Raw genomic sequence first — 26,725 nt, forward strand, 5'->3', positions numbered from 1 at the left:
TGTTCCCATTCCACAGTCTCAGGCATATTTTCCTCATCTGTCCCAGTTCAGATATAACTCTTCTTCACACATCTTTCATCTTCTTTTCTGGACAGATTTTCTCACACAGAAGTTCTCAATACCAGCTCATAAATCCTTACCCTTTTCTAACGCAAGCACCTCCTTACTTCAGTGAACTTTTCTTTTTGGTTTCTCTAACAATAACTGTAACCACTTCACTTTCCACCTGTATTTGTAAACTTACTCATGCTATGGTCCTCCCCCTTTTTCCCTAGGATTAACTTTCCTGTCCCCCTCTTGCAACGTTCTTTCCCCCATTCCCTCCCAGATCCCTTCCACTCTCCTCTCCAGTGGGATGTTCAGACTTTCTCGGTTTGGGTGTGCCTGTTGGTCTGTTTTATGTTACTAGATCATCTCCCTTTTCTAACGTAACAAGTAGAATAGAACAGGATACTCTTCCCGCGTCCATCGGCACCGTACTTGCAAAAAGAGACTGAAACAGAGATCCTTCGTCCCCTCCCTTTCCTCAGAAGACGCACGCCACCACCCAGCCCCGAACCTCCAGAGCCCTCCACCTCTTTGGGTTCCCCCTGGCTCTCTCTCCCGCGGCGGGGCCATCTGCCCCAGCGGGGGCAGCCCCCTGCCCGCCGCCATCCCCCCCTGCTCCCGCTGCGGGGAGCTGCGTCGCTCTGCAGAGAGGGGGCGAGGGCCGCCCCCCGCCCTGCCCTCCGCACCCGCCCCCCCGCCGCCGGCACCACCACCGCCGCCGCCGCCGCAGGATCCGTGGCGCCCCCCGCGCCCGGGATGCGGCCGGCGGCGGGGTGCCGGCTGCTGGCAGGAGCCGGGGGCAGGCGGGTGGGGAGGTGGGCTCCGGCCGCCGCCCGCCGCCGCGGCGGGGATTAGGCTCCGTCCCGCCCGGCTGCCATGAGGGGCGGCGGGGCCCGGCGGGCGGTAGGCGGGCGGCGGGCGCGGAGCCGCCGGAGCTCTCCAGGGTGCTGAGCCGATGCCGAGCGCCTCCTCCGGCAGCATGATCCGGGCGCGGTACCTCCGCGCGGTCGTCTCTGGGTTTTACCTGTGGGAAGCCGCGGTTCTGCTCAGGTGAGGTGGTTTTCCGAGGGCAGGGCGCCGTGCCTGCCCGCCGTCCGTTCTCCTCGCGCGGGGAATGAGCCGCCGCGGTCGCTGCCGTCCCTCGGCAGCAGGGCTCTGGGCACAGACACCACACGCGTGCGGTCCGCGCCTCGCGAATGACTTCGTAACACTGCATCGCCTTGAATCTGGGGTCGCGTCCGGGGAATGGAGGGCTAGATGATACCTGCTCACCTGCTTTTTGATCTGGGAATGTTATCACCTGTGCACCTTACGGGTGCTCACAGGTTCAAAGCAAATCTTTTATTTCTTTTTGAAGTTAGATTAATGATCTGTTTTGTATCTACATGTGTAATGTAAACAGTTTCTAATATGTTTTTATTGTAATTGTGCCAAAAGATAGAGATTTTAAGAATCTAGGTCACATGGTATGAGATTAATCAACTTCGTGTGGAAAGAGTAAATGCATGTACATGACAGTTTAAATTCTCCAATTCCACCAAATATTTTATGTTAAGTGTAGATGACCAAACCCTTGTGTAGTGTATGCAAGATGAGCAATAATGTGATATTATAGCTTTATTTTAATGTACTTATAGCATATATTTCTCTTTGGTATATTATTTAAATCCCATCCATCCCATCCTACTATTGAATGATTAATCTTTAATCCTAAAAATCCTTAATTGTTCGGTTAATAATAAAAGCTTTCTTTTCTTTTCTTTTCTTTTCTTTTCTTTTCTTTTCTTTTCTTTTCTTTTCTTTTCTTTTCTTTTCTTTTCTTTTCTTTTCTTTTCTTTTCTTTTCTTTTCTTTTCTTTTCTTTTCTTTTCTTTTCTTTTCTTCTCTTTTCTTTTCTTTTCTTCTCTTCTCTTCTCTTCTCTTCTCTTCTCTTCTCTTCTCTTCTCTTCTCTTCTCTTTTCTTTTCTTTTCTTTTTTTTTTTTTTTTTTTTTCAAGGGAAAAAAAGTGTTAAAGTTTTAGAAGGTATACAGGTATTTCACCTCAGATAATTCTGGACTAACATTTGTTTCAAAATGTATACAAGCATCTTATTTTGCATAAATTCAAATTTTGTTCAATGTTGATAAAACCTGTTGTACTATGATAACCTGCTGCTCTTCAGTTATCATTTTCTCAAAATGACCATGGTTACTCTGTGCAAAGCTGTAGAACTATCTTGCATATAGTGTCTGAGAAAGACCTCAGAAAGCTGCTTGGAATATATCACAATATAGAGACTGCTGGTGGTCTGAAGGACAACCCAAGAAAGCTGAGTGAGTTCATTGAGACCCATAGGAGTATCTTCCATGCCCAAGACAGCTTGCTTTGAAATGGAAAAAGTGTACAAAAAAAAAAAAAGAAAATCATTAAGCATTAAAAGCTGCAGGATTCCCAAGCTTCTTGGAGCCATTATTTCCAGTTCTCTTCCAACTTAAGCCTTGTGATTTACATCAGAGTAAAGGGGACAGGGAACAGTAGGACACTGATTCCACTCCCTGTAAGACACAAGCTCCCAGCCTTAGCACCTATTTAATATCCTCAGTGAAAAGACGAACATGCCAGCAATTTCTGGAAACAACCTGGTCTTAAGTTTTTAACTTGTTTAAACACTGTAGAAAAAATCAAAACAAAACAATATATCTTCTCTAATACTGTGCAACATTGAAACTTCCCTCCCCTTCATTAACAAGCACTCAAAGCTGTGTAAGAAGACTGATAAAACCTTAGAGGAAAAACTTTCTTGTCCAACAGCCATGAGGCTGACTAAAGTGATTGTCTAAATACTATGCCTGTGAGCATAAACAACTATAGTTGTTTAGTTTTATTTTCAGTATAGGTCAAATGAAAACAAAAAGGTTTCTTATCAATATAGGTTACAAAATTAAGGGCATTCTATTTAGTGAGCAAGGTTTTACATGCTTCACAAGAGAAAACTGCAATTGATTTTCCTTTTTTTTTTTTTTTTTTTTTTTTTTTAAATAATTAATTTCCATCCCATATTTAAAGGTTTTTCAAATTGAAATGACTGAAACAAAATGTATACTGGCCATTGTAAGATCTAGTCATTAATTTGATTTCTGAAAGACATTGAAGAGAAAACATCACTAATAATATTTCATAATATTGTCTTAGATTAATAAAATATTTATTGATAATACAATAATATATTTTGCACAGGAAAAACAAGCATTTAAGGACATAGTAGTCCGTTATGTTTTCAGTGTTGTATTTGAGAACTGGGAGAACTTGTTGTATTGAGAACTGGTCATCAGACCTCAAATTAAAAAATATTATATATTAATGACTGCGACTATAATATATATATATGCTACATATATATACTATACAATATACTACTGTATAAATATACGACATTTATATATAGTGTATATATATACACACTATAATATATATTATATATTAATGACTGCCACTGACTATATTAATGAGTGCTATGTTAAGAAGTGGGGTAAAAACCTGGGGGGGGGGGGGAGTGAGCCTGAAAAATAACTAATTCACTACCAAACAAGAAAAAAAAAAAAAAAAGAAAGAAAAAAAAACATTTCCAAGCTAGAGTTTGATGTCATCATTATCTCAAAGACAGAATATTCCTCTGAGTTTTCTTTAAAGTAATATGCTGGTAACGTAAATTCCTCTCTATTTGCTTGGATTCCAAGAGGTCATGCCAAAAGCAAGATCATGTTTGTAGATTTACAGAAGGATAGTATTTGTGAATCATTTATGATAAAGATCATATCTGTGAGTCAAACAATTTTATGACAGCTCTCAAACTTGCATGGGAACCAATACAGCTCTCTTAGAATTACTTTGTCAGGGATTTGCCAGAGAATTTGTTTTCTACTTAAAGAGAATAGTGTATGCATTTTGTTATATAGACCTATGTTTGGGGAAAGCACATAGGAAAGGTCCATAGCACTATGGAAATGCAGAATAGATTGTCTCTTTAGGATATTTTTAGGTAACAATGTTAACAAAGACCAAGAATCATCCTATGATTAAATTATTGCCTCTTTCCTTGTTCTGTTCGTTGCCCCATTGGCCTTATATTGGAAGAAAGCAGACAGCTAATTGTACTTAGATGCCATATTCTTGTGGGGACAAAAAAAAAAAAAATAAGAAATCTCCATTCTCTAACTCTGGGGTATGTCTGCACTCACAACACAGTTAACTGATTTTGAAATTATTTTTGCATTGCATTACAAATCGATTTCAGATTAGTAGCTTTAAGATCCAAAAGTCAATTTCTGTTAAGCCAGCATCAGTTCCTCCGATACAAGTAATGAAAGAGAAAGAAACAACAGCTAAAAATCATTAAATTTGTGTTGTCATAACAAACATATTTGAAAATAAAGTTTTCCAGGTGTTCTGATGAGACTTCAGCGGCTTATTAAGATGTCAAGGATTATATCTACAATACTATTCAAGAAATAAAAGTCTTTGATAAAAACAGGATGTCAATAAAATAGTGGGTGAACAAAAATGTAGTAATTCAAGCCAAGGGCACTGAGGCACAATATTTTCCTTAGCAGCCCTGAATCAATTTGAAAAGTTTCTGTGGGATGAATCAGTAAACAGACTCCAGATCCTAATGAGAAAGACCTGATGTGTGTCAGGGAGCAGACAGAGAAAGGGAAAGTGATCTGGGAATTCAGACTCACTAGAAGGCAGGCAGGAGTAGAATTCTACTAACAAGGCTTGCAGTCCCACACAACCTAGAACTAGAAGAGAGTAAATCCTGTCCAAAAAAAAGTTCAGATTGCTGAGCCAAGTCCATAATAATGTGGTAGGTTTGAGGTCAAGGCAGAAAGTCAGGTCACTAGATCAGGTTAAGGACCAGAATTAGGAAGGTACAAGGCTGGGTGCAGATGCACCTGCACTGTAGCTCAGGCAGAGACAACAGCTACTCTCCAGCATTCCAGATGGGGAAAAAAGGAAAGGGAAAAAAAAAAAAAAAAAAAAAAATGGGTGTGAGAGAAAGGAAAAGGAAAAGGAAAAGGAAAAGGAAAAGAAGGGGGGAAAGACGAAGGGGAAGGACAAGAAGGAGAAGGAGAAGGAGAAGGAGAAGGAGAAGGAGAAGGAGAAGGAGAAGGAGAAGGAGAAGGAGAAGGAGAAGGAGAAGGAGAAGGAGAAGGAGAAGGAGAAGGAGAAGGAGAAGGAGAAGGAGGAGAGAAATAAACAGCTTCTGAGAGAAGGGGGTGAACCCCTGCTGAGATTTTGCACAGCTTTTGTCAAACAGCTCTGCTTCAAAACTGGGCTGCTGCACTATTAGAGCTGGCACTGAGCCCAGCCAGGCCCCTGGGATCAAGGAAATGTGCTCAGGGCCCTTATAAAATGTCAGGAAGAGAACACTGGGGTTCCCTTGAAAGATGTACCCATAACCAGGCACTGTACTTTCCAAAAAATAGGACAAAAAAAAAAAAGGGGCTTTTTTGAGGGGGAGCAAGACTACAGAAATCAAATTCTCTCATATTTCAAATATACCAGTGAAAACACTGAAATCTCTTTGAACCAAATATGAGTTTTATTACTAGTATGAATTTGATCAGCAGTTTTACTATCTATTCTTTATTTCTATAAGAAAACAATTATTTTCCTAAATGACTACCATGTTAATAACATTGAGAAAGAAATAATGCACAGAGCTTTGAGTTATAATACAATAAGCTATAAGAAAATAAAATTGAATAACAAAGCAGTTTCAATTAAGAACGAGTCTTTCAATTCTTATTGTACTAGTGACATTTTCTTACTTTTCAGCCTCTCCTAGTTCATTGCTAGCCAAATGATGCTAACAACAACTGAAAGACAGAAATATTTTGAGATGACTGTTGTGCTTCTCTGTGATGAAAACTGTAATAGCTCCTCCATCAAATTAGTCTTGTCCAGCTATCCTAGTGTGACAATTAGATAAAATGAAATTTTTTATAAGATTAGAGCTTCTTATTTTAACAGATTTAGAATACAAGCTTCAAATTACCTTACTGACTGTTATGTAATAATACCTATAGGGAATGATTCCAGTAAATCAGCTTTTCTCAAGTAACGAGCAACGAAGAACCCTTCTGTGTGGTATTGCATCTTCTTTTTGCATCTGCTTTTCCTACAGATCTTTATGATGTTTATTGGAAGAATCAGTAAAAACAGACAGAAACTAAAGTCTTTTTACTGTCACTGATATATAGGTATTGTGAACAGATTGAGTAAAAGGCACCTTCTTGAGGACAAGTATCAGCTAACAGCAAAAAGGGATCATCTCAAGAAACATGAAAAGACACAGACAGAAACTGTGTAACAAGAATGCAGTACCAAAGCATGAAAATGAGAAGAACATTAGGAAGAAGAGTCTTCAATAACATGAAGAGAAAAGAAGGCAAAAATATTTGAGACTGTACTTTTTTTTTTTTTTTTTTCCCCAGCAGTGAATATATCCTATTACTCTTTGTGGCTTCAGAAGCATTAGGATCCTTCCTAACTGATGTCTTCAGGTGCTGTGTCAATATAAATGCTAAATAGTGATAGTAGAAAGAAGAAAGGAAAAAAGTACAAAAATAGCACGTGGTTATAAAAGAATAAAAGGATATATTTTGTTGTCACTCTTCCAGTCAGCTCTTTCATAAGTTGCTCCAACATTATTCAAGAGAAATACTTGGTCCACTTCAATGAACTTCCAGTTTTGTTAGCAACATATCTGCTGGCTAAGGGTGTCCTACTAGATGAGTAAAAACAAATGTCACAAAGTGGAAACTTGCCGGCGATAGTAGGTTGTTGTTTTTTAAAAGGTTTTGAGGGCAAAAATAAAAATTATGAAATCATTTGTGACTTACCATGCTTCTTTGAAGCAAAACTATTTTAACTGCCTTTTAGGAAAGAAAAAAACAAACAAACAAACAAACAAAAAAACACTTGTTTTGTGAGCTCTCCTTATCTAGCTATATGAATAGATACTTATACAAAGCAAATCTCTATATAACATATGCTATATACAACATATAAAAAACAAGTAACATATAATATAATACCTCTATAACTTCAGATCCTAGAAAGACTGCCCATAAAAAATCCCATCCTAATCCACCAGTATTACATGAGAATACGCTGGCATCATGTAAAGCCATAGAACCAACATGAAAGCTCTTTGACAACCTTCTAATCACTGAATACTGATTTAAGGAAGGTAGATAGAACACTGTAATAGTGTCCCAAGAGTAGTGCTACCCTCAGTGTATTAGCCCAACAGGGTACTCTTTGGGCTGCATCGCTGTGTTAGCCCGTTGCACAGTTTTTACAAGATCAGGGTGCGCAGTGGTTCACTTCAACAGTAGTCATGTAAAGTAAAGCACAGACTTTGCACAGCTAAATTATTAGTAACTGCAGTATTTTAAGATATATGTTAATTCTGTGTCTAAGTATTTATATAATGCCTCCACGAAGAGACGTGGTTCTGAGCAATGTTTTCCCTGGTGCTATCAGGGCAGATGCATTTAGCAATTTTAGAACTAAAATCAAAGTAAGTAAATTTCAACATCCCATCTCGATTACATCCCATAAAACATAAAAGACTTAAAAGAAAAAGACTTAAAAGACTTTTTTGTTTGTTTGTTTGTTTGTTTTTGTGGGGAGTGGAGAGGAACAGTTAGTGGGGTGAAGTCTATGTTTTTTGGTTTTATTTCATTGCTTCACCTGGAAGAGAGAATGCTTTACGCAAACTCAAACTTTTTTTTTAACTTTTTTTTTTTAAGTGCATATTGATCAGAAGTTCTGTTTATGTTCAGCTCTTACACATTGAAGACAGATTCTCTGTTGTTTTGAAAATGATATTACATATTTTTACTACACAAAATGAATACAAAATGCACCCACTTGAGACAGTAATATATGATTACAAAAGGTACAGTACAACAGAGAAGTGGAATTAAAGGAGCTATTTACACCCAGTTTCTCAATATATGGGTTAAAATTTTACCTTTAAAACTTATCCAAAAAATTCTATCACTGTGCAAATGTATTTTAAAAACTTACCTAGGTTTTCAATTATTTTTGCTGTTCCTGCACAGAGGTGAATGCAAGGGTACTCGAATTCTCATCTATAATCAACATGAACACAAGTGTATTTTAAGTAATGGCCTTTTTCATCCTTTTCAACAGTGGTTATTCTTTCAAGAAATGAAGTGTCTTGCACATAATAAAAACCAAAGCATATCTGGTCATTATTTTATCTTTATCCAGAATATTTCAATTTGTTTAAATGAAGCTAGGAAAATTGACATGACAATAAAGGGGGTGCTGGATACATGGCATAAACAATACTAGTATAGCAAAGACAAATCATGTATGTAAGGGGAATTTAAAACAGCACTTTCTGTGTAAGAAAATGCATGTATCGGCTCCGGGGCAGACGCGTTCTGCAGCGGAGCGGGGTATCGGACAGGCAGCGCTAATTTTTCCGGCTCGAGCCCACTCGAGGGAGCCGCCAGGACCCGGCAACCCTCGTGAGAGGGGTGAACGAGGCGAGAACGAGGCATAGCCAGCAGCGCCCCCTCCCCGGCCGTTCATAAACTGCCCCTAGGGAGCACGAGCGACCAGGACGGGCAACAGGGCGTGGCGCGGCAGAAGGCAGAGGCGCGGCAGTCAGCGCGGCAGTTCGCGCAGGCAGGGCGAGCAGAAAGGGCAGAGCGCTCCCCCCCGCCCATACGAACACCTCCTCTAACGGCGGTCTACCGCTAGCTCAGCTGCAATGGTGTACACCAGGCACAGTGTGCTCTCCAGGAAATCTGTACACACCCAGACCAACTGCCTGCTCAAAACTGTTGCAGTTCAGGTCTCTGGGTACAGGGAGTGCCTGAGCCTGTTGCTACCACCTGCGGGGGGCAAAGAGACTGTGTGCGTGAGGTGTGAGCAGTTGGATGACCTGGTCCGCCTCGTGGCAGAACTCAAGGAGGAAGTTGAGAGGTTGAGGGATATCAGAGAGTGTGAGCACGAGAAAGACTGGTGGAGCAACTACCTGTGCGGCCTGAAGGACAGGCCCCGGGGTGAGACACCCCAAATGGGGGTGGACCCCCTGCCCTGTTGCTGTCGGGCAGAGGCAGGGGACCTAGGAGTTGAGGAGGAATGGAAACAGGTCCCTGCTCGACATCACAGGCAATGTCCTCCCCCACCAGCCCCACCTTCCCAGGCCCTTGAGCTTGAGTGACAGGTAGCTGAGGAAGAGGTAGAAAGTCTTCCCAGGAGGATGCCTAGGGCGAGGAAGTCAACTCCACACCTCAGGACTGCCTCCACCAGGACAGAAAGAAGCGTGATTGTTGTGGGCGACTCCCTTCTCAGGGGAACAGAGGGACCTATTTGTCAGCCTGAGGCTACCCATAGGGAAGTCTGCTGCCTCCCTGGGGCCACGGTCAGGGACATTGCCAGAAAGCTTCCCAACCTGGTTTGCTCCTCTGACTATTATCCTCTTTTAATAGTCCAGGCTGGCAGTAATGACATTGAAGAGAGAAGCCTGAAGACCATCAAATGGGACTTTAGGGGACTGGGACGGTTAGTGGATGGAGCAGGAGCACAGGTGGTGTTTTCATTCATCCCTATGGTGGCAGAGAGGGGTACAGAGAGGACACGGAAAGCCCACCTGATAAAGATGTGGCTCAGAGGCTGGTGCCAGCACAGATTTTTTTTATTACTATTATTATTTTTTTATTTTTATTTTTATTTTTATTTTTTTGACAATGGGGCACTTTACTCGGCACCCAGCCTGATGGCCGCAGACAGGTCCCCATCTCTAAGGGGAAAATGGATCCTGGGCCAGGAGCTGGTGGGGCTCATTGAGAGGGCTTTAAACTAGGTGACAAGGGGGACAGGGCTGAAACAAGGCTTGTTAGAGCTGTGCCGGGGCAGGTAACAATGGCAAGGCTGGGAGAGAAGGCAATGACCCAACTGAAGTGCATCTACACTAATGCACGCAGCATGGGTAACAAACAGGAGGAGCTGGAAGCCATCGTGAGGCAGGCAGGCTACGACTTGGTTGCCCTCATGGAAAATTGGTGGGACCACTCTCATGACTGGAGTGCTGCAATGTCAAGCTATAGGCTCTTCAAAAGGGACAGGCAGCATGGAAGGGGTGGTGGTGTGGTTCTCTATATCAGAGAGAGTTTCAATTTCACGGAACTTGAGGCTGGGAATGATAAGGTTGAGTCCCTATGGGTTAGGATCAGCAGGAAGGCCAACAAGGCAAGCATCCTGGTGGGGGTCTGCCAAACCAGGATGAGGAGACTGATGAGTTCTACAGGCAGCTGACAAAAGTTGTGAAATTGTCAGTGCTTGTTCTCATGGGGGACTTCAACTTCCCAGATATACCCTGGAAGCACAACACAGCCCAGAGAAAGCAGTCTAGGAGGTTTCTGGAGAGCGTGGAAGATCGCTTCCTGACGCAGCTGGTTAGTGAGCCTACCAGGGGAGGTGCTCCTCTAGACTTTCTCTTCACAAACAGAGAAGGACTGGTGGGAGATGTGGTGGCTGGAAACTGTCTTGGGCAGAGTGACCATGAAATGATAGAGTTCCCCATTCTTGGAGAAACCAGGAAGGGGACCAGGAAAACCGGGGTATTGGACTTCCGGAGGGCAGACTGAACTGTTCAGGACACTGGTTGGTAGAGTCCCTTGGGAGGCGGTTCTGAAGGGCAGAGGAGTCCAGGAAGGCTGGGCGCTGTTCAAGAAGGAAATCTTAATGGTGCAGGAGCGGTCTGTCCCCACGTGCCCAAAGACGAGCCGGAGGGGAAGAAGACTGGCCTGTCCGAACAGAGAGTTGTGGCTTGAGCTTAGCAGGAAAAAGAGGGTTTGCAATCTTTGGAAAAGAGGGCGGGCCACTCAGGAGAACAAGGATCTTGTGAGGAAATGCAGGGACAAAATTAGAAAGGCCAAAGCTCATCTGGAGCTCAATCTGGCGACTGCCGTCAAAGACAACAAAAAATGTTTTTACAAATACATTAATGCAAAACGGAGGACTAAGGAGAATCTCCAGACTTTACTGGATGTGGGGGGGAACTTAGATACGAAAGATGAGGAGAAGGTGGAGGTGCTTAATGCCTTCTTTGCCTCAGTCTTTAGCAGCAAAACCAGTTGCTCTCTGGGTACCCATTACCCTGAACTGGTGGAAGGGGATGGGGAGCAGAATGTGGCCCTCACTATCCATGAAGAAATGTTTGGCGACCTGCTATGGCACTTGGATGTACGCAAGTCGATGGGGCCGGATGGGATCCACCCAAGGGTACTGAGAGAACTGGCAGAGGAGCTGGCCAAGCTGCTTACTATCATTTATCAACGGTCCTGGCTGTCAGGGGAGGTCCCAGTTGACTGGAGGCTAGCAAACGTGACGCCCATCTACAAGAAGGTCCGGAGGGCAGACCCGGGAAACTATAGGCCTGTCAATTTGACCTCAGTGCCAGGGAAACTCATGGAGCAGCTTATTTTAAGTGTCATCACATGGCACTTGCAGGGCAACCAGGTGATCAGGCCCAGTCAGAATGGGTTTAGGAAAGGCGGGTCCTGCTTTATGAACCTGATCTCCTTCTATGACAAAGTGATGTGCTTGGTGGGTGAGGGAGAGGCTGTGGATGTGGTCTACCTTGACTTCAGCAAGGTTTTGACACCGTCTCCCACAGCATTCTCCTCAAGAAACTGTGTGCTTGTGGCTTGGACTGGCATATGCTTCGTTGGGTTAAAAACTGGCTGGATAGCTGGGCCCAAAGAGTCATGGTGAATGGAGTCAAATCTAGCTGGAGGCCGGTCACTAGTGGCATTCCCCAGGGCTCGGTACTGGGGCCGGTCCTCTTTAATATCTTCATCGATGATCTGGATAAGGGGATTGATTGCACCCTCAGTAAGTTCTCAGACGACACCAAGTTGGGTGCATGTGTCGACCTGCTTGAGGGTAGGAAGGCTCTGTAGGAGGATATGGATAGGCTGCACCGATGGGCTGAGGTCAACTGTATGAAGTTCAACAAGGCCAAGTGCTGGGTCCTGCACCTGGGGCGCAATAACCCCAAGCAGAGCTACAGGCTGGGAGATGAGTGGTTGGAAAGCTGCCTGGCAGAGAAAGACCTGGGAGTATTGGTGGATAGTCGACTGACTATGAGTCCGGAGTGTGCTCAGGTGGCCAAGAAGGCCAACGGCATCCTAGCTTGCATAAGAAGCAGTGTGACCAGCAGGTCTAGGGAAGTGATTGTCCCCCTCTACTCGGCTCTGGTGAGGCCGCACCTCGAGTACTGTGTTCAGTTTTGGGCTCCTCGCTACAAGAAGGACATCAAGGTGCTCGAAAGAGTTCAGAGAATGGCAACGAAGCTGGTGAGGGGCCTGGAGAACAAGTCCTACGATGAGCAGCTGAGGGAGCTGGGTTTGTTCAGCCTGGAGAAAAGGAGGCTCAGGGGCAACCTTACCGCTCTTTGTAAGTACATTAGAGGCTGTAGAGAGGTGGGGGTTGGTCTATTCTCCCATGTGCCTGGGGACAGGACGAGGGGGAACGGGCTAAAATTGCACCAGGGGTGTTTTAGGTTGGATATTAGGAAGAACTTCTTTACTGAGAGGGTTGTGAGGCATTGGAATGGGCTGCCCAGGGAAGTGGTGGAGTCACCATCCCTGGAGGACTTTAAAAGACATTTAGATGTTGAACTTAGTGATATGGTTTAGTGGAGGACTTGTTAGTGTTATGTCAGAGGTTGGACTCGATGATCTTGAGGTCTCTTCCAACCTAGACAATTCTGTGATTCTGTATGTGTAGTAGACCAGGAAAATTTTGGTGAAAACATGAAAGGTTAGTAGCACTGTTTTTTAACCTTCACATTATTTTCTCTGACTTACTCAGTAAGGAATATGCTTCAGCACATCCTTTAGAAACACTGGGTTCTGTCATTACATGGCATGAATGCTGCCACTCTCAACATCACCCTGAAGCTCAACTCTGTTGTTGCCTTAAAGAAAGTCTTACATTTAGTTGTTATAGTGTTGATCTGGATAGAATTAACAAAAGGGAAAAAATTACTTAATTCATGTATCTCATGTAAATTAATACAGCTGGTTGAATTTTGCCATTCCCTTCTCACAGAAATTTCCAAAATTCTGAAAAGATTTTATTCAGAAAATTATTCAGTTAATATAAAAACTAGTGAGATAGTAATGCAAGTTCAGACTACCATAGATTGGAGACTTACAAGTTCTGTATTCAGATATATTCCATCTCTTCAAAAAAAGAATCAACCAACCAAATAAACACACAAAAAGTACCAGTTAGTTGCATTTTGGAAGGATCTATGTTTAATTCAAAGTTAACACAATCAGAAAATTGACTCATACAATGGGTCTCCAGAAGAGTCAGATATATGTCAGCATCTGCTCCTTGTGCAGATGCTTGAGTGAGGTTTTTTCCCAGAAATGAATGTTGAAATAAATTAAGAAACAGGTAGAAATTAAGACCTGAATTTAAAGCACTGATGAAAATAAGATGTACATAACATATGAGACTACTTAGGAAAAAGGTGTTTCTGGCAAAATTAGGAACAAATATTTAGATTAGAACCAGAATTCATAAAATGTCTTAAGAAAAATCACATGCCTCATGGCTGAAGTTGGCAACAATAAAACAACAAAGCAAACTAAACAACAAAGGAAAATTAGAGAGAATCTGTAGTTTATTGAATCCATTTCACAGAATCACAGAATTACAGAATTTTCTAGGTTGGAAGAGACCTCAAGGTCATCGAGTCCAACCTCCAACCTAACGCTAACAGCCCTCCACTAAACCATATCCCTAAGCTCTACATCTAAGCGTCTTTTGAAGACTTCCAGGGATGGTGACTCCACCACTTCCCTGGGCAGCCTGTTCCAATGCCTCACAACCCTTTCAGTGAAGAAGTTCTTCCTAACATCTAACCTAAAACTCCCCTGGCTCAACTTAAGCCCATTCCCCCTCGTCCTGTCACCAGGCACGTGGGAGAACAGGCCAACCCCCACCTCGCTACAGCCTCCCTTGAGGTACCTATAAAGAGCGATAAGGTCACCCCTGAGCCTCCTCTTCTCCAGGCTGAACAAGCCCAGCTCCCTCAGCCGCTCCTCGTAGGACTTGTTCTCCAGGCCCCTCACCAGCTTTGTCGCCCTTCTCTGCACCCGCTCAAGCACCTCGATGTCCTTCTTGTATCGAGGAGCCCAAAACTGAACACAGTACTTGAGGTGCGGCCTCACCAGAGCTGAGTACAGGGGGACGATCACCTCCCTAGCCCTGCTGGTCACACTGTTCCTGATACAAGCCAGGATGCCGTTGGCCTTCTTGGCCACCTGAGCACACTGCTGGCTCATATTCAGCCGACTATCCACCATCACTCCCAGGTCCTTCTCTGCCTGGCAGCTTTCCAACCATTCCTCTCCCAGCCTGTAGCTCTGCTTGGGGTTATTGCGCCCCAGGTGCAGGACCCGGCACTTGGCCTTGTTAAACTTCATGCAGTTGACCTCAGCCCATCGGTGCAGCCTATCCAGATCCTCCTGCAGAGCTTTCCTACCCTCAAGCAGATCGACACACGCACCTAACTTGGTGTCATCTGCGAACTTACTGAGGGTGCACTCGATGCCCTCGTCCAGATCATCGATGAAGATATTAAAGAGGACCGGCCCCAGCACCGAGCCCTGGGGGACGCCACTAGTGACTGGCCTCCAACTGGACTTGGCTCCATTCACCACGACTCTTTGGGCCCAGCTATCCAGCCAGTTTCTAACCCAATGAAGCGTGCGCCAGTCCAAGCCAAGAGCAGCCAGTTTCTTGAGGAGAATGCTGTGGGAGACGGTGTCAAAAGCCTTGCTGAAGTCAAGGTAGACCACATCCACAGCCTCTCCCTCATCCACCCAGCGCGTCACTCTGTCATAGAAGGAGATCAGGTTCGTCAGGCATGACCTGCCTTTCATAAAGCCATGCTGACTGGGCCTGATCGCCTGCTTCCCCTGCAAGTGCTTCATGATGACTCTCAGGAGGATCTGCTCCATGAGCTTTCCTGGCACTGAGGTCAAACTGACAGGCCTGTAGTTTCCTGGGTCTGCCCTCCGGCCCTTCTTGTAGATGGGCGTCACATTTGCTAGCCGCCAGTCGATTGGGACCTCCCCTGACAGCCAGGACTGTTGATAAATGACGGATAGTGGCTTGGCCAGCTCCTCTGCCAGTTCTCTCAGTACCCTTGGGTGGATCCCATCCGGCTTAATTTCTTAATTAAGCTGGAAAGCCATGTTCATAGGATTATGAAGAATGCTGACAAAACATTTTTTTTTCCTTTACTATAAGAGTAAATGGTTTTCCAAAGAGGGTGAGGTAGAGGAAGAGGGGGAGCAAGATTTGTGTTTTAATATTTGTGTGGAGTCACAAACAAAAACAAACGTACCCAAATTTAGTCTCATCTAGACTGTAAAGATCTTTGACCTGAATGAAAATCACTTCGTGACTAAAAAAAAAAAAAAAAAAAAAATCTCTATTTTTTCTGTCTGTTAGGAAAGGATGAAGCACACTACAGCAATCCAAAGCTTTTTAAAACCATAGCATGTAAAGCAAATAAGCTATAACATTATAGCAATTTACTTCCACGATAAACAGGGCTGGAGGAAGATGGAAGGGCTGGAGGAAGGTGGAAGGGCTGGAGGAATTCTCAGCTGCATTGACAAAGGGGGAAAATAATTACAGTGTAAAGGTATCAGAAACATCATAACAAAATGCTTGTAACTGTTGCCTAGCTCATAAAATGCATTAAAATGCAACATTACTTCAGTCACTGAAACAGAAAAAATAATATTTTCCAATATTTTTAAGACATTTTTGATAGTTGCATTGAAATACAATCCCATATATTTTTATGTAGTTTTCCTTCCTAACCATGGAAATAATAAAGAATGGATAATGTTATTTTCAAATGGATATTAATTCTTTGCTACATGCAAAAATTGTTACTTTGGCTGAAAATATGTTCAATGATCTCTGATGTAACTTTACTTATATCCACACATTATATCTAAAAAATAAGCTGACCTTTAGAATGTATTCAAAGTAAGAGGATAAGACTACAACTAGAAAAATCTAAGTGTGAAAAATCAATAGGAAAATCTAATCTGTCACAGAATATGTTTAAAGTTTTCCTGAGAGTTTGTTTAAGAAATCATCTCTTTAAAATCTTGGTGAGACAATGCTTCTGCTCCTGTTATTGGAACTGACAGTCATTTCTTCATCACACATGAGTTGAGTTCCATGTTCCAATCTGAGCTAATAAAATCACTAAACATTCTGCAATCTAAAACATTGCAGAATATGAAAATCTGCATTTTCATTGCATTAGGAACTAATGATTTCATGAACTACAACCTACAACAAATAAATGAATTTTCATATTCAATTAGCAAGCAATACATTGTTGTCAGTTTTAACAGAACTTGTCGGAAATACAAATGGAATCTCTCTTTTTTGACTCATGTCAAATTTAATTTTCTCCTTCATTTGCAATCTTTGAGTTTAGTACATGTCACTCTCTTCCTTCATATACTTTCACCAGTGGAAACATGCTTTTCATTTTTCTTGGTCCATCAGGATGAAATTCTCTCATTCACCAATAAAGCTCAAGTATTTTAGTGATGGAATAATAAGGAGGAAATGGAAAAAGGTGATTCCCTTGTGTGAACCTTGAACTGTAGAAGAGGATAATGTTACCTAATTCAGGTATCCATATTTCTTTGGGTTCACAGTGTAGGTAATGTAAAGTAAGACTGAGTCTTCCAAAGGATAATTTATAGCAGGAGCCTGATTTTGAGTCTTGTTTCACATCTCAGAAGAAACTTTTTGTGTAAGCTAGAAAGCTAGAAGGGGACAGCAGTGACAGTGGATTCTTTTAGGACTGGATCCATGCATCTGAAATCCTCAGACTCTTCTCTTAGCTTTCCAAAATGGCCCTGACTTTTTGTGAATTAATATTGTTGAAGAATGGCCTCCAATAAGAGAAGTCTATGTATTTTTATTTATTTATTTATTTATTTATTTTCTGTGAGGGGTTTTAATTTCCAGTAGAGTGAAGAGATTGCTTTAAAATTTTATTGCAATTTAAAAAAAATATTTGCTTTAAACATATTTATCCTCCTTCTGAGCTCCTGTTCCACAATATTTGCCTCATCTGCAAAGTTTCTGAAGTTTAAATTGTTTATTGAAATCAAAAACAGTGAAATGTGTTTCTCTTCTGACACAACTATCTTAGGTTTAAACACACTACAACTCAGTAGAACATCTGTGTCATGATACTTGACTGAACAAATTCATTTTAATGAAAAACTAAGCAAAAACTATAAAAAGTTTAGGAAACAGCTTTATCCACAAAAAAAACAAATAAATTAGTATTGTTTAAGCTTTATATTGATTTTTTTTTTTCTCTGAAATTGAACACCATTTTTACCTTTCTGAAATAATAGAATTTCTTATTTTTGTTCAAACAAGGAAACAGTTTTAATTTTGATTGGCTTGATTCCTTCAGAGGTCATTCTCGTTAACATTTGTTGTATTTTTTTGTTTAAAGCTGTCACATGCAGGAGTATTTTCCTGTCAAAAATGCCTTTTTTTCTCAGGTACATGTTGGAATAATGTGCAATTTTTACATACTATAAACTCTGACCTTTTTATTTCTTTACCTACTTCAATGAATAGATCTTTCTATTGTAGATTGTCAGGTGATGAGGTGCAGATACTGTGCAGTACTGACTGAGATTAATTTACTGATATGCTTTTGTTGCTGTTTGTGAGATGCAGCTGAGTGCATAATGGCTGGATGCAGTTTTTGCTTTCCTTTATGAGTGTTTAATTAATTCCTTGAGATTCTCTTAAGAGCTTTTTAATGTAAAGTGCATTAAAAATATTCAAACATCAGCTGGAGAGAATTGACCACAATCACAAGATTGGATTGCTCTAGGGGTTTGGCCACACTTGCTGTCTCAGAGAATTGTTACTGGACCACCATAATGCATTCAAAGCACAGAGCATCATATAACATCTCTGTAGTATGTATTGTAAGATGAAAAAAAAATCTAACATAGTGAATGACTAAGATGTTCTGTATTTCAGATGAAAGAAATAATTTATTATTGGATAAGAAAATCAAAAAAGCAAATATGGCAGTAACTTGGTGTTAAGATAGGATCTTCAAGATAAAATATGGAAGTAGTTTAATTATGGAAGGAAGAAATTGAATGTACCATCTAAGTCAAAGGTAATTTATATCAATTGTATTCAACATGAAGTTAGGAAGAGTCTGGAGACTAACCTCAGAATAACTTGGGTAAGTCAGAGGACTTCTCTAACTTGGATTCGTTAACTCTTCTCTGCTAAGTTTCTAATTGAAGGTATCATTACATCACACAATAGGTTTTATTCATCTTTGTCATCGACATATAACAGTAAATGGATAGCAATAAATGGGAAGAGAATATATACCTCTTAAAATAAAGCATATATATAAGGTATTTTCATTTTTACATTCCTTTCCTTTACCTGTGCTTTAGCAAAAATATCCACAAGTTTGGGGAAGATAGAAAAGAGATGGCTTGTGAATAGGAATACAGTGATTCTTCAAAAAATACCTCCTTCAGAAGCTTTAAAGTAGGAGACATTTTTGGAGATTGTGAACCCTTTGAAGAGTTTTTCTCAGTCATTTTGTTTTGGAAGAAGGGAAGAGATGGTGAGCTTTCCTCTAACAAAAAATACTTTAAATAGAAATGTCAGGAGCACTGATTCATGACCCATGTTGCTCTTGTGTGCTAAATTGTCAGCTGCTAGATGAGGTCTCCTATTTAAATTCTGTAGATGGTGGTGTTCTTGCTGCATAGCTATGCTTTTTTTTTTTTTTTTTAATGAATTCTATAATAGCAATTATTTTGATAATTTAAAAGAATCAATAATAATGCAAACATATCCTTAGCAGGGGAGTTAGAAAAGAACTGAATCCCATCACCTGCAATCACAGTCATATGTGTCATAACAACCTAATACCCTTATCAAGCTCCATCTTAAAACACACAGGGCTTTTGTATCTCTGTTCAAAGTGCTGGACTATTTCTGAACTGAAGTGTTTCATTGGTTGAAAGAGTTTTAATTTACAATCTAAATTTATCCCTGGCCACTTCATATTTATTTGCTTTCATGCCAATGATATTATCTACCTTAAAATTCCTTTTTCTCTGCAGGTGCACATCACAAATAGAACAGTAGCACATTTTTTCCTAGCAGTGGTCAATCTCCGATTTTTAAGGTGGCTGTAGTTTATGAGCAGCTTAAGTTCATTTTCCTTTCTGGGGCTTAATTCTAAACTGAACAGGGAGGTGGTGTCATACAACTGCTGGGTAAGTCAAATCAGCTGTGAAAGGAAATTTAGAAAATGGGCCAGCATTACTCCATGTAACCTACACCCCAGATTACAGGTTACAGTACCAGCACCTGCTAGCCTGCAACCCAGTGCCAGGGTAGAAGGATCCTGAGAAGACGCTATTTTCTACTTTGAACTATTCCCATTGCTTGCTTTCCTTAATCTCTTCAAGTCCATAATGTATCTTTTGGCAATCTAAAGGTTGCCTTTTCTGCATGAGACTTGTAATGTCAACTCTGAATTTAGCCTGCTCTTCTATATATTCCTTTTCATTCATTTTCACTAACCTACCTATATATGAAAAGCAGTAATTTTGCTAAATTGCTTCTTTCAGAAAGTCATACTGTACTGGTATGTTACAGCTTCATCTACTGTTGCCTTTATTATTCAAACTGTGTACCTAAATTCCCATTTGAATTTGCCTGTCTCTCATTGATTATTCTGCCTTTCCTCTTTAGATTAAATGTCCAACATTTTCTGTCCCTTGGAGGTATCTGAACACTTTAGTCATGTTACTTTTCAATCCTCTTTTTGATAAACTAAACAGATTGAACTCCTAACATCTCTTACTGTAAGGAAATTTCCCTAACTCTCAGATCATGGTTTAGTGGCTTTGTTGAGTACCTTTCCTAACGCTTTAATATCCTCTTAAAACTTGGACACTGAATCCAGTGCAATGTCCCAGAACTGGTCTCATTAATATCATATGAAGTAATAATTGACCTTCATGTTCCTACTCATTCTTTCATTTTTTCCACGCTGTTGGATAGCACAGTAGTGCAGTGAGAACTTTACCATGACAGTACTGAATTGTTCAACGTGAATTGTGAATCCTTCAGATGTACTGCTTTGTCCACATTCTGTCCACATTCTAAATTCATATACATGCAAATGTCCTCCTTTTCTATTTTAAACTGCTCTACTTAAATGGTCTGAACTTAAGAAATCATTTTATTTCCTTGCACTCATCATTATTTAACTCCATCATTTTGCATGTGTGTGTGATTCTTAGTTTTAAACTATCAATGATTTTCTGTTTTATTTCTAGATCATTGATGGCAATGCTGAACATAATTCTTACTACAATTCTCTACAGTAGCCATTTGTCTAGTATTTTGGATATGGGTGCTGATACAGAGATGTCTTGGCTGAGCGAGAATATTTTTTACTACCTGAGTAACACTTTTGTCCCAAATGTACACAGCTTGACCTAACAGTTTCTGGCCCAAATATGGCTCGTGTGCTTGTCACAGACCTGTGAAAAGAATACTGGATGTTTTCTTATTTCTGTCTATGAATTTCCAACTTGACAATCTTCAAGGCACAATGCAAAACTCATCTCTCTTCAGATTGGAGATGAACACTGATTTAAGGGGCTCAATAGACCAAAGATGGGAGTAATTATAGTCCTGGTGGTTCCAATTTTCTGTTAATTCCTGGTTTTGTAGAGCAGCTTATCTGGAGCTAATATTCTTACCCTAACATTTGATGGTCTTAATTCAGTTGGTCACAAATTATTTTTCAAATACATTGTTTGACATTTTATATTTTTCTTTATATTTGTTCACTAGTTTAACTATCAATTTTCTTTGTAATTGTTTAGCCCAGTTTAGTTTACAAAGTAAACTAAAACCGCAAGTCTATACGAGCTTAGTTCTGAATGCACCACATGATGAAAGTTTTGCTTACTAAATTCTTATAATTCTGCCTCTTGGAAAACACACGCACAAAATTCTTTTTTATAAAATGCAACAGGTCAGTGTAAATTCCCTCTGGATGTGCCAGTATTTTGACACAAAGGCCTTCCTAAAAATCCACTGCCTTACTCAAGCTTCACTCTATTACCTATATTACATGACTCTTTTTAACTGTGTTAAAAGAGTGTTCCACAATGCATCTCAGATAGATGTATTATATTATCTGAAGATGTAGTATTATCTTTCCAACAGCATTCTTGAAATACAGTTTTTCTATTAAAGGGACTTTGAACAAGGCAGAATTCTGCAGTGCTCAACCAGTTTTTTGTCAATAGCACACTGGGCTGAGAAAAACATAAAATACTTGAAGAAATATTTAATTAAAAATTACAGCTAATTTCTAGACTAAAACTTGCTTCTACAGTATTTATTAATTATGCTGAATATATTGCTTTCAGAAGCAGGCAATAAAATTATTCCAGATACTGTGAGGCTTTTAACTGACTAATTCTAACAAAAATTAGTGATGCTGCCATAAGACACAAAAGTAAATGCTACTTTGAAAAAATCTGTAGTCATAGCAATTACTATTTTTCCTATTCAGCATTAGTTACCTTAATTTACCTTAATTTCAAAGTACTCTATTCCATGGTAGACTTTAAAAGCAACATCAGAATGATTTATAAAAAAAAAAAAAAAAAAAAAAAAAAACAGAGAAGAGGAAAAGAACAAACAAACAGATCTCCAATCAGAGAAAGTGACTAATATTAAAGGTAACAACAGACCTTTCTACATTCATGTTCTGGAGAATATATCTCCAGAATAGAAATATCATGCCCATTCCAAGGTTGGAATTAGATGATCATTAAGGTCCTTTCCAACCCAAGACAATCTATGATTCTATCACTTAAATAGATATATATGTGTGTGCTCATGTATAGAAATACAGCTTTCTTATGCAAGAGCATAAGACACAAATCCAGGTATATCTATATATGATTTATATATATACACACAGTTTCTTGATTCTCCACTGCCTTGTAAAAAGATACAATCCAGCAAAGTAGGTGTAGTTAGGGTTTCATGTTTTATTTGCTTTATAAACACCTACATGTATAAACTTTAAAGAAATATGAATGACTACAAGTTGCCATACTATGATAAACTAGATCCATTCAGAATATTTGTTAGTGAAAATGATGTCAGAGGCCAAGAACAGAACATGAAACAGTAATTTCAAATTACACTAGAATAGGAATAGTTAAGTATTTCCTTGATTAGAAAGGGGATACATTCTTTGGCTACATGAAGAAATAAAGAATGAGGATAGCTACTAAAGGAGACTATAGAAGCATTTTTACTGAAAGATATAACATTTTTACTGAAGAGATAACAAAGTACTCAGAAAAATTTAGAAATGCATAACAAATGAGAAATTTATAAAGTAGAAGTATGCAAATCAATTTACACATAGAGCAGATTCCGCACTAGATTTAGAGTTCACTAGAAGCAGAGAAATTTTTATTTTATTTAAATAATTTTAGTTAAATCACAATTAAAAGACTTAATTGCAATTTTGAATTAAAACATAAGTAAACCACAGAACTCTAGAGGTTTCTATGTACGTGTTCTGTGAGCATCCAAATTTGTCATACTTAATAAGAAAGAATTTTAGATTTATGATATTAAATGCAAATATCTAATTTCAAGACAGATTTTTTGGTAGCCCCTCTAGAAAGAAATTGCCATAAAAATGGTAAATTCCCAAGTCCAAAGTAATGTAATTTTTGGAGATGTTTTTTGGTACTGTTTTTTACCAAAACATTTGGTAATTTTTTATTTATTTTTTTTTTTTTTGAAAAAAAAAAAAAATGGCATTCCCAGTCTGCCCTTACCATGACAACTACATGCACACATAACTGTGTGGGGTTTATACCATTTTGGAACTCCATACATTGTTAACAAGAAAAAATCCACATAATTTTTTCATAACTCTAGAAAATTCGTAAAGGTTTTATATTATTTCCTGTGTCCGTCTCTAAACAAAGGCATATTTAAACACTTCTAGATGAATGAATTGGCATTATTAGAAGACAATGACTGGTTTAAATAGAATAGATTCACATCCTTTTGCAACAGAGTTTTGACTGGAAATCAGCACAATTATCAGAATTTCTTTTTTTTTTTTTTTTTTTTAGACTCCAAACACATTTTCCAAGGAATGATTTTAGTTGCACTGTGTATCACAATGTTAATTACAAATTTATTCGTATGTATATTTACTGACTGTGTTGTTTTTATAATGTGTCGGCCAGCAGTTGAGTAAGAGTTCCACAACAATAAAGACCTTTTTTTCAGGTCCACATGGCTGATCACAGTGCTGATATTCTTCTCTCTTGACACGTGCAGAACACACTTTAGAATGTCAGTGGGAGTTCTGCATACATATGGAGAGGAGGCTATAGGAGATGACATTTTCCATGTGGCCCTAAGATGAACATTTTGCCCTAAGATAGTTCCTTCAGTATTTTTTCAGCAGTCATGTTTGTTTTAATAGAATATGAACCTCTAAGACAATGTTAAAAAATACCATTTGCCAAGGGACTGTTTGATATGTTATTTTATGTACAAATATATGTACATTCTCTGAAGAACAAATGGTGGTGGTAGTACTCTTCTACGAAAGATCTTTACAATATTTTTTTCTCATCTAGGCTCATATTACATTACTCCCAGTTAAACAGACCAATCTTAGGGTAGGCTCCAAACTATGACATTCCACATGCATGCATTTTTTTTTAACTCTGTGATAATGTATCAATAACTATTGACTGTTATTAATTTCCTAATAAATATTAATTTCCTAAATTTTTCCTAATAAAGTGTTATTAATTTCCAGAAGTTCTGAGGAGGGGTATACAGAGTATGCAGTTTATTAAAATAAAATTTGCATATAAAATGACAGATACAAAGAGAACTTACTGTTTCCTTTCTTTGCTACTACTAATTTTGGAGCTTAAACTAGCATGAAAGGCAATCTTAGATTTGCTGTTTTCTTGTTCATACAATAATAAGCAAAGTGATTGGCTCTGCAAAATGAAAATTTTTCTAACAAAATCTCTTACAAAATATTTTGTTGTTTTGTGTGTGTGTGTGTGTTGTCGTTGTTATTTGCTTTGTTTGTCCTTTGTTTTGGTTCTTAGCTTGGTAGCCACAAAAGAAACGGACAGTGCAAGATCTCGTAGCATGCCAATGTCGCCATCTGATTTCCTGGATAAGCTAATGGGCAGGATGTCAGGCTACGATGCAAGGATAAGACCAAATTTCAAAGGTAATTTCAAACCTATACTTCTAAGTAATTCAGTATTTCTTGTCACAAAACCGAAGTTTCTGGAATAAATATGAAGCCAAGAAATATACTCTAATTGGAAAAGAAAAAAAAAAAAAAAAAAAAAAAAAAGCTCATTTCTTTGCTTTTCTTTCCTATGATGGTTTATTTCAGTATTAATATGCTCTATTAGCATGCAAACTGCAGTTTATCCTAACAGTAACACTGTGCAGAGCAAAATAAGACTCCAGGCAAAGTCTACGCACAGCAGTTTTTTATCTCCCTTTAAGTCTCCTGAAGTCCTAAAAACAAATGCTTAAAAATGAGGAATTTACAGCTTAGTAGTAAATGGCGATCAGATTTTGGAGTTTATCATGGTCACAATGCAGTCACAATCTTCTGACGGGGCTACAGTGAAGAACAGGCAGATGGTTTAGGGAACAGTGAATTCTACGCAATATTCTTGAATGTATAATTCAAAAGACTTAGAGCATTGTTTTATAACTACTGAAATTTAAAGAGACAAAACCTAATATGACATTGTTCTTTTTCAAAATGTTAAGATTCTAAATCTTCTAGACAGCTATACAGTTTGAACAAATCTGCCCACAATGATTCAGATCTATCACTAAGAATAAGTATCTCCTTAAGTGACTTTGCCACTTTCTGGTTAGTTTTATTAGTCCTAGAACAAATACTGGAACTTTTTGCTTTGTTGAATTTTTAATTTGGCAACTGTTTTAAAGAAACAGACCTAATAAGAGATTTCAGACAATCATTTGTGCTGTCAATAAAAATTCTATTTAGAGAAGATTTTTAACATCTTTTGTCATGATTAAACTTGGTCAATAACACAAAATTATACCTTTTGTCTGAGTGCCATACTTCTGAATAAGGAATTTTGCAATTCACTTTCATTTAGGTGTGAAATAAAACAGAAATGAAAAGCTCTTGTAAAATGTTTGTTCCAGTTTCAAAGTAGCTTTATTTGTAGTAAATCAAAACTATAGCTAGATGTTTATCCTACATTTTTTTTTTTTTTTAAATAGGATAGTATAAAGTGTTCCTTGCCTTGATATTGCCAAACAGTATTCAGCAATCGTTAATTTAGGAACTACTTAAGTCAGGACATACTTTTGGCCTTTTCCATATTTTATGGCAATAAAATTGTGATGTTTTGCAATTATGCAAATTAACTTTTTTTTTTTTTTCTTTGAATTTGGTGACTATTTTATTTTGTTGCCATGTGACTTATTCAGAAATGGAGGAAATTCACATCTTTTTGATCTTTACAGATTTTTGTACTTATATATCGCTCCCTACTATATTCCTTTTTCAATGCTAGGAGTGCTGTCTTGTTTATGCTGGTTTTGTGTGGCAGCAGCTCATAGAGTTTGACATCCTACATTGCCTTCTTGACACCTTTTTTCTCCCTTTGAGGTGGAAAAATATTTTGAAGTGTTTAAGATGGAAGTTCATTTATATGGCAGTCCATTTTTTTTTGACATATTTATTTGCATTTTCCTATCTTTAATGATATCTGAAGAGAATACTTTCAGAGAACCATCCATAATGAATCTATACTCTCTTTCCTGCATGGAAATCATTAATTTGCATCCCATCAGTACAAATACACAGTAAAGATTGGTTTCCATTTGATTGACACTGAATTTCATCAAACATTTATACCTTGATAGCTCTTTATTGTGACCTTTCTGCAATTCCTTGCATTCAGCTTTACATACAACTACACAAAATACCAGAATTATAGTGCCTTTCTATTCTAGGTCATTAATACTGAAATTAAATGATACAGTTCAGATCTATAGGATAACTCATTAACAATCACCTCATAATTTTAAAAATAGCTTTCTAATCCTACCATTAAAATATTTTAAAACAAAAGATCTATAAGAGGACCTCATTTCTCTCATTTTGCCAAGACTAATATCCTTAAAAAGCCTTTGACAAAAGATCTAGTTAAGAAGTACTTGAAAATCTGAATAAACTATTTCAATTAATTTAAGCTATAACTAAATATTTCATTAATTAGATTGCCTTTGGTCACATGCTTACCAGCTCTTTCAGAGATCTTCAATAGATCTGAGAGATGGTATTTCAGCTAAAATAATATTAATATTTTATTAATTAGTAGAATAATTCGAGTAATAGAATTACTAGAAATAATCC

At 39.0% G+C, this 26,725-nt stretch overlaps 1 protein-coding gene across 2 annotated transcripts in view; it reads left to right on the top strand.

The window, feature by feature from the left end:
• Positions 1–932: 932 nt before the first annotated feature.
• Positions 933–26,725, top strand: part of GLRA3 (glycine receptor alpha 3) — an 86,228-nt gene continuing 60,435 nt past the window's right edge. The window contains exons 1-2 of one of the 2 annotated variants that reach the window (XM_032186703.1): positions 933–1,098; positions 24,411–24,538. In XM_032186703.1, coding sequence (XP_032042594.1) covers positions 1,004–1,098; positions 24,411–24,538 — 223 coding nt within the window. In that variant the 5' untranslated portion in view covers positions 933–1,003. Of the gene's footprint in view, positions 1,099–18,372; positions 18,428–24,410; positions 24,539–26,725 lie in introns of those variants that run through there. The other variant, XM_032186704.1, reaches the window with a different exon arrangement.

Source organism: Aythya fuligula, chromosome 4, assembly GCF_009819795.1.
Source record: "Aythya fuligula isolate bAytFul2 chromosome 4, bAytFul2.pri, whole genome shotgun sequence".
NCBI classification, from domain to species: domain Eukaryota; kingdom Metazoa; phylum Chordata; class Aves; order Anseriformes; family Anatidae; genus Aythya; species Aythya fuligula.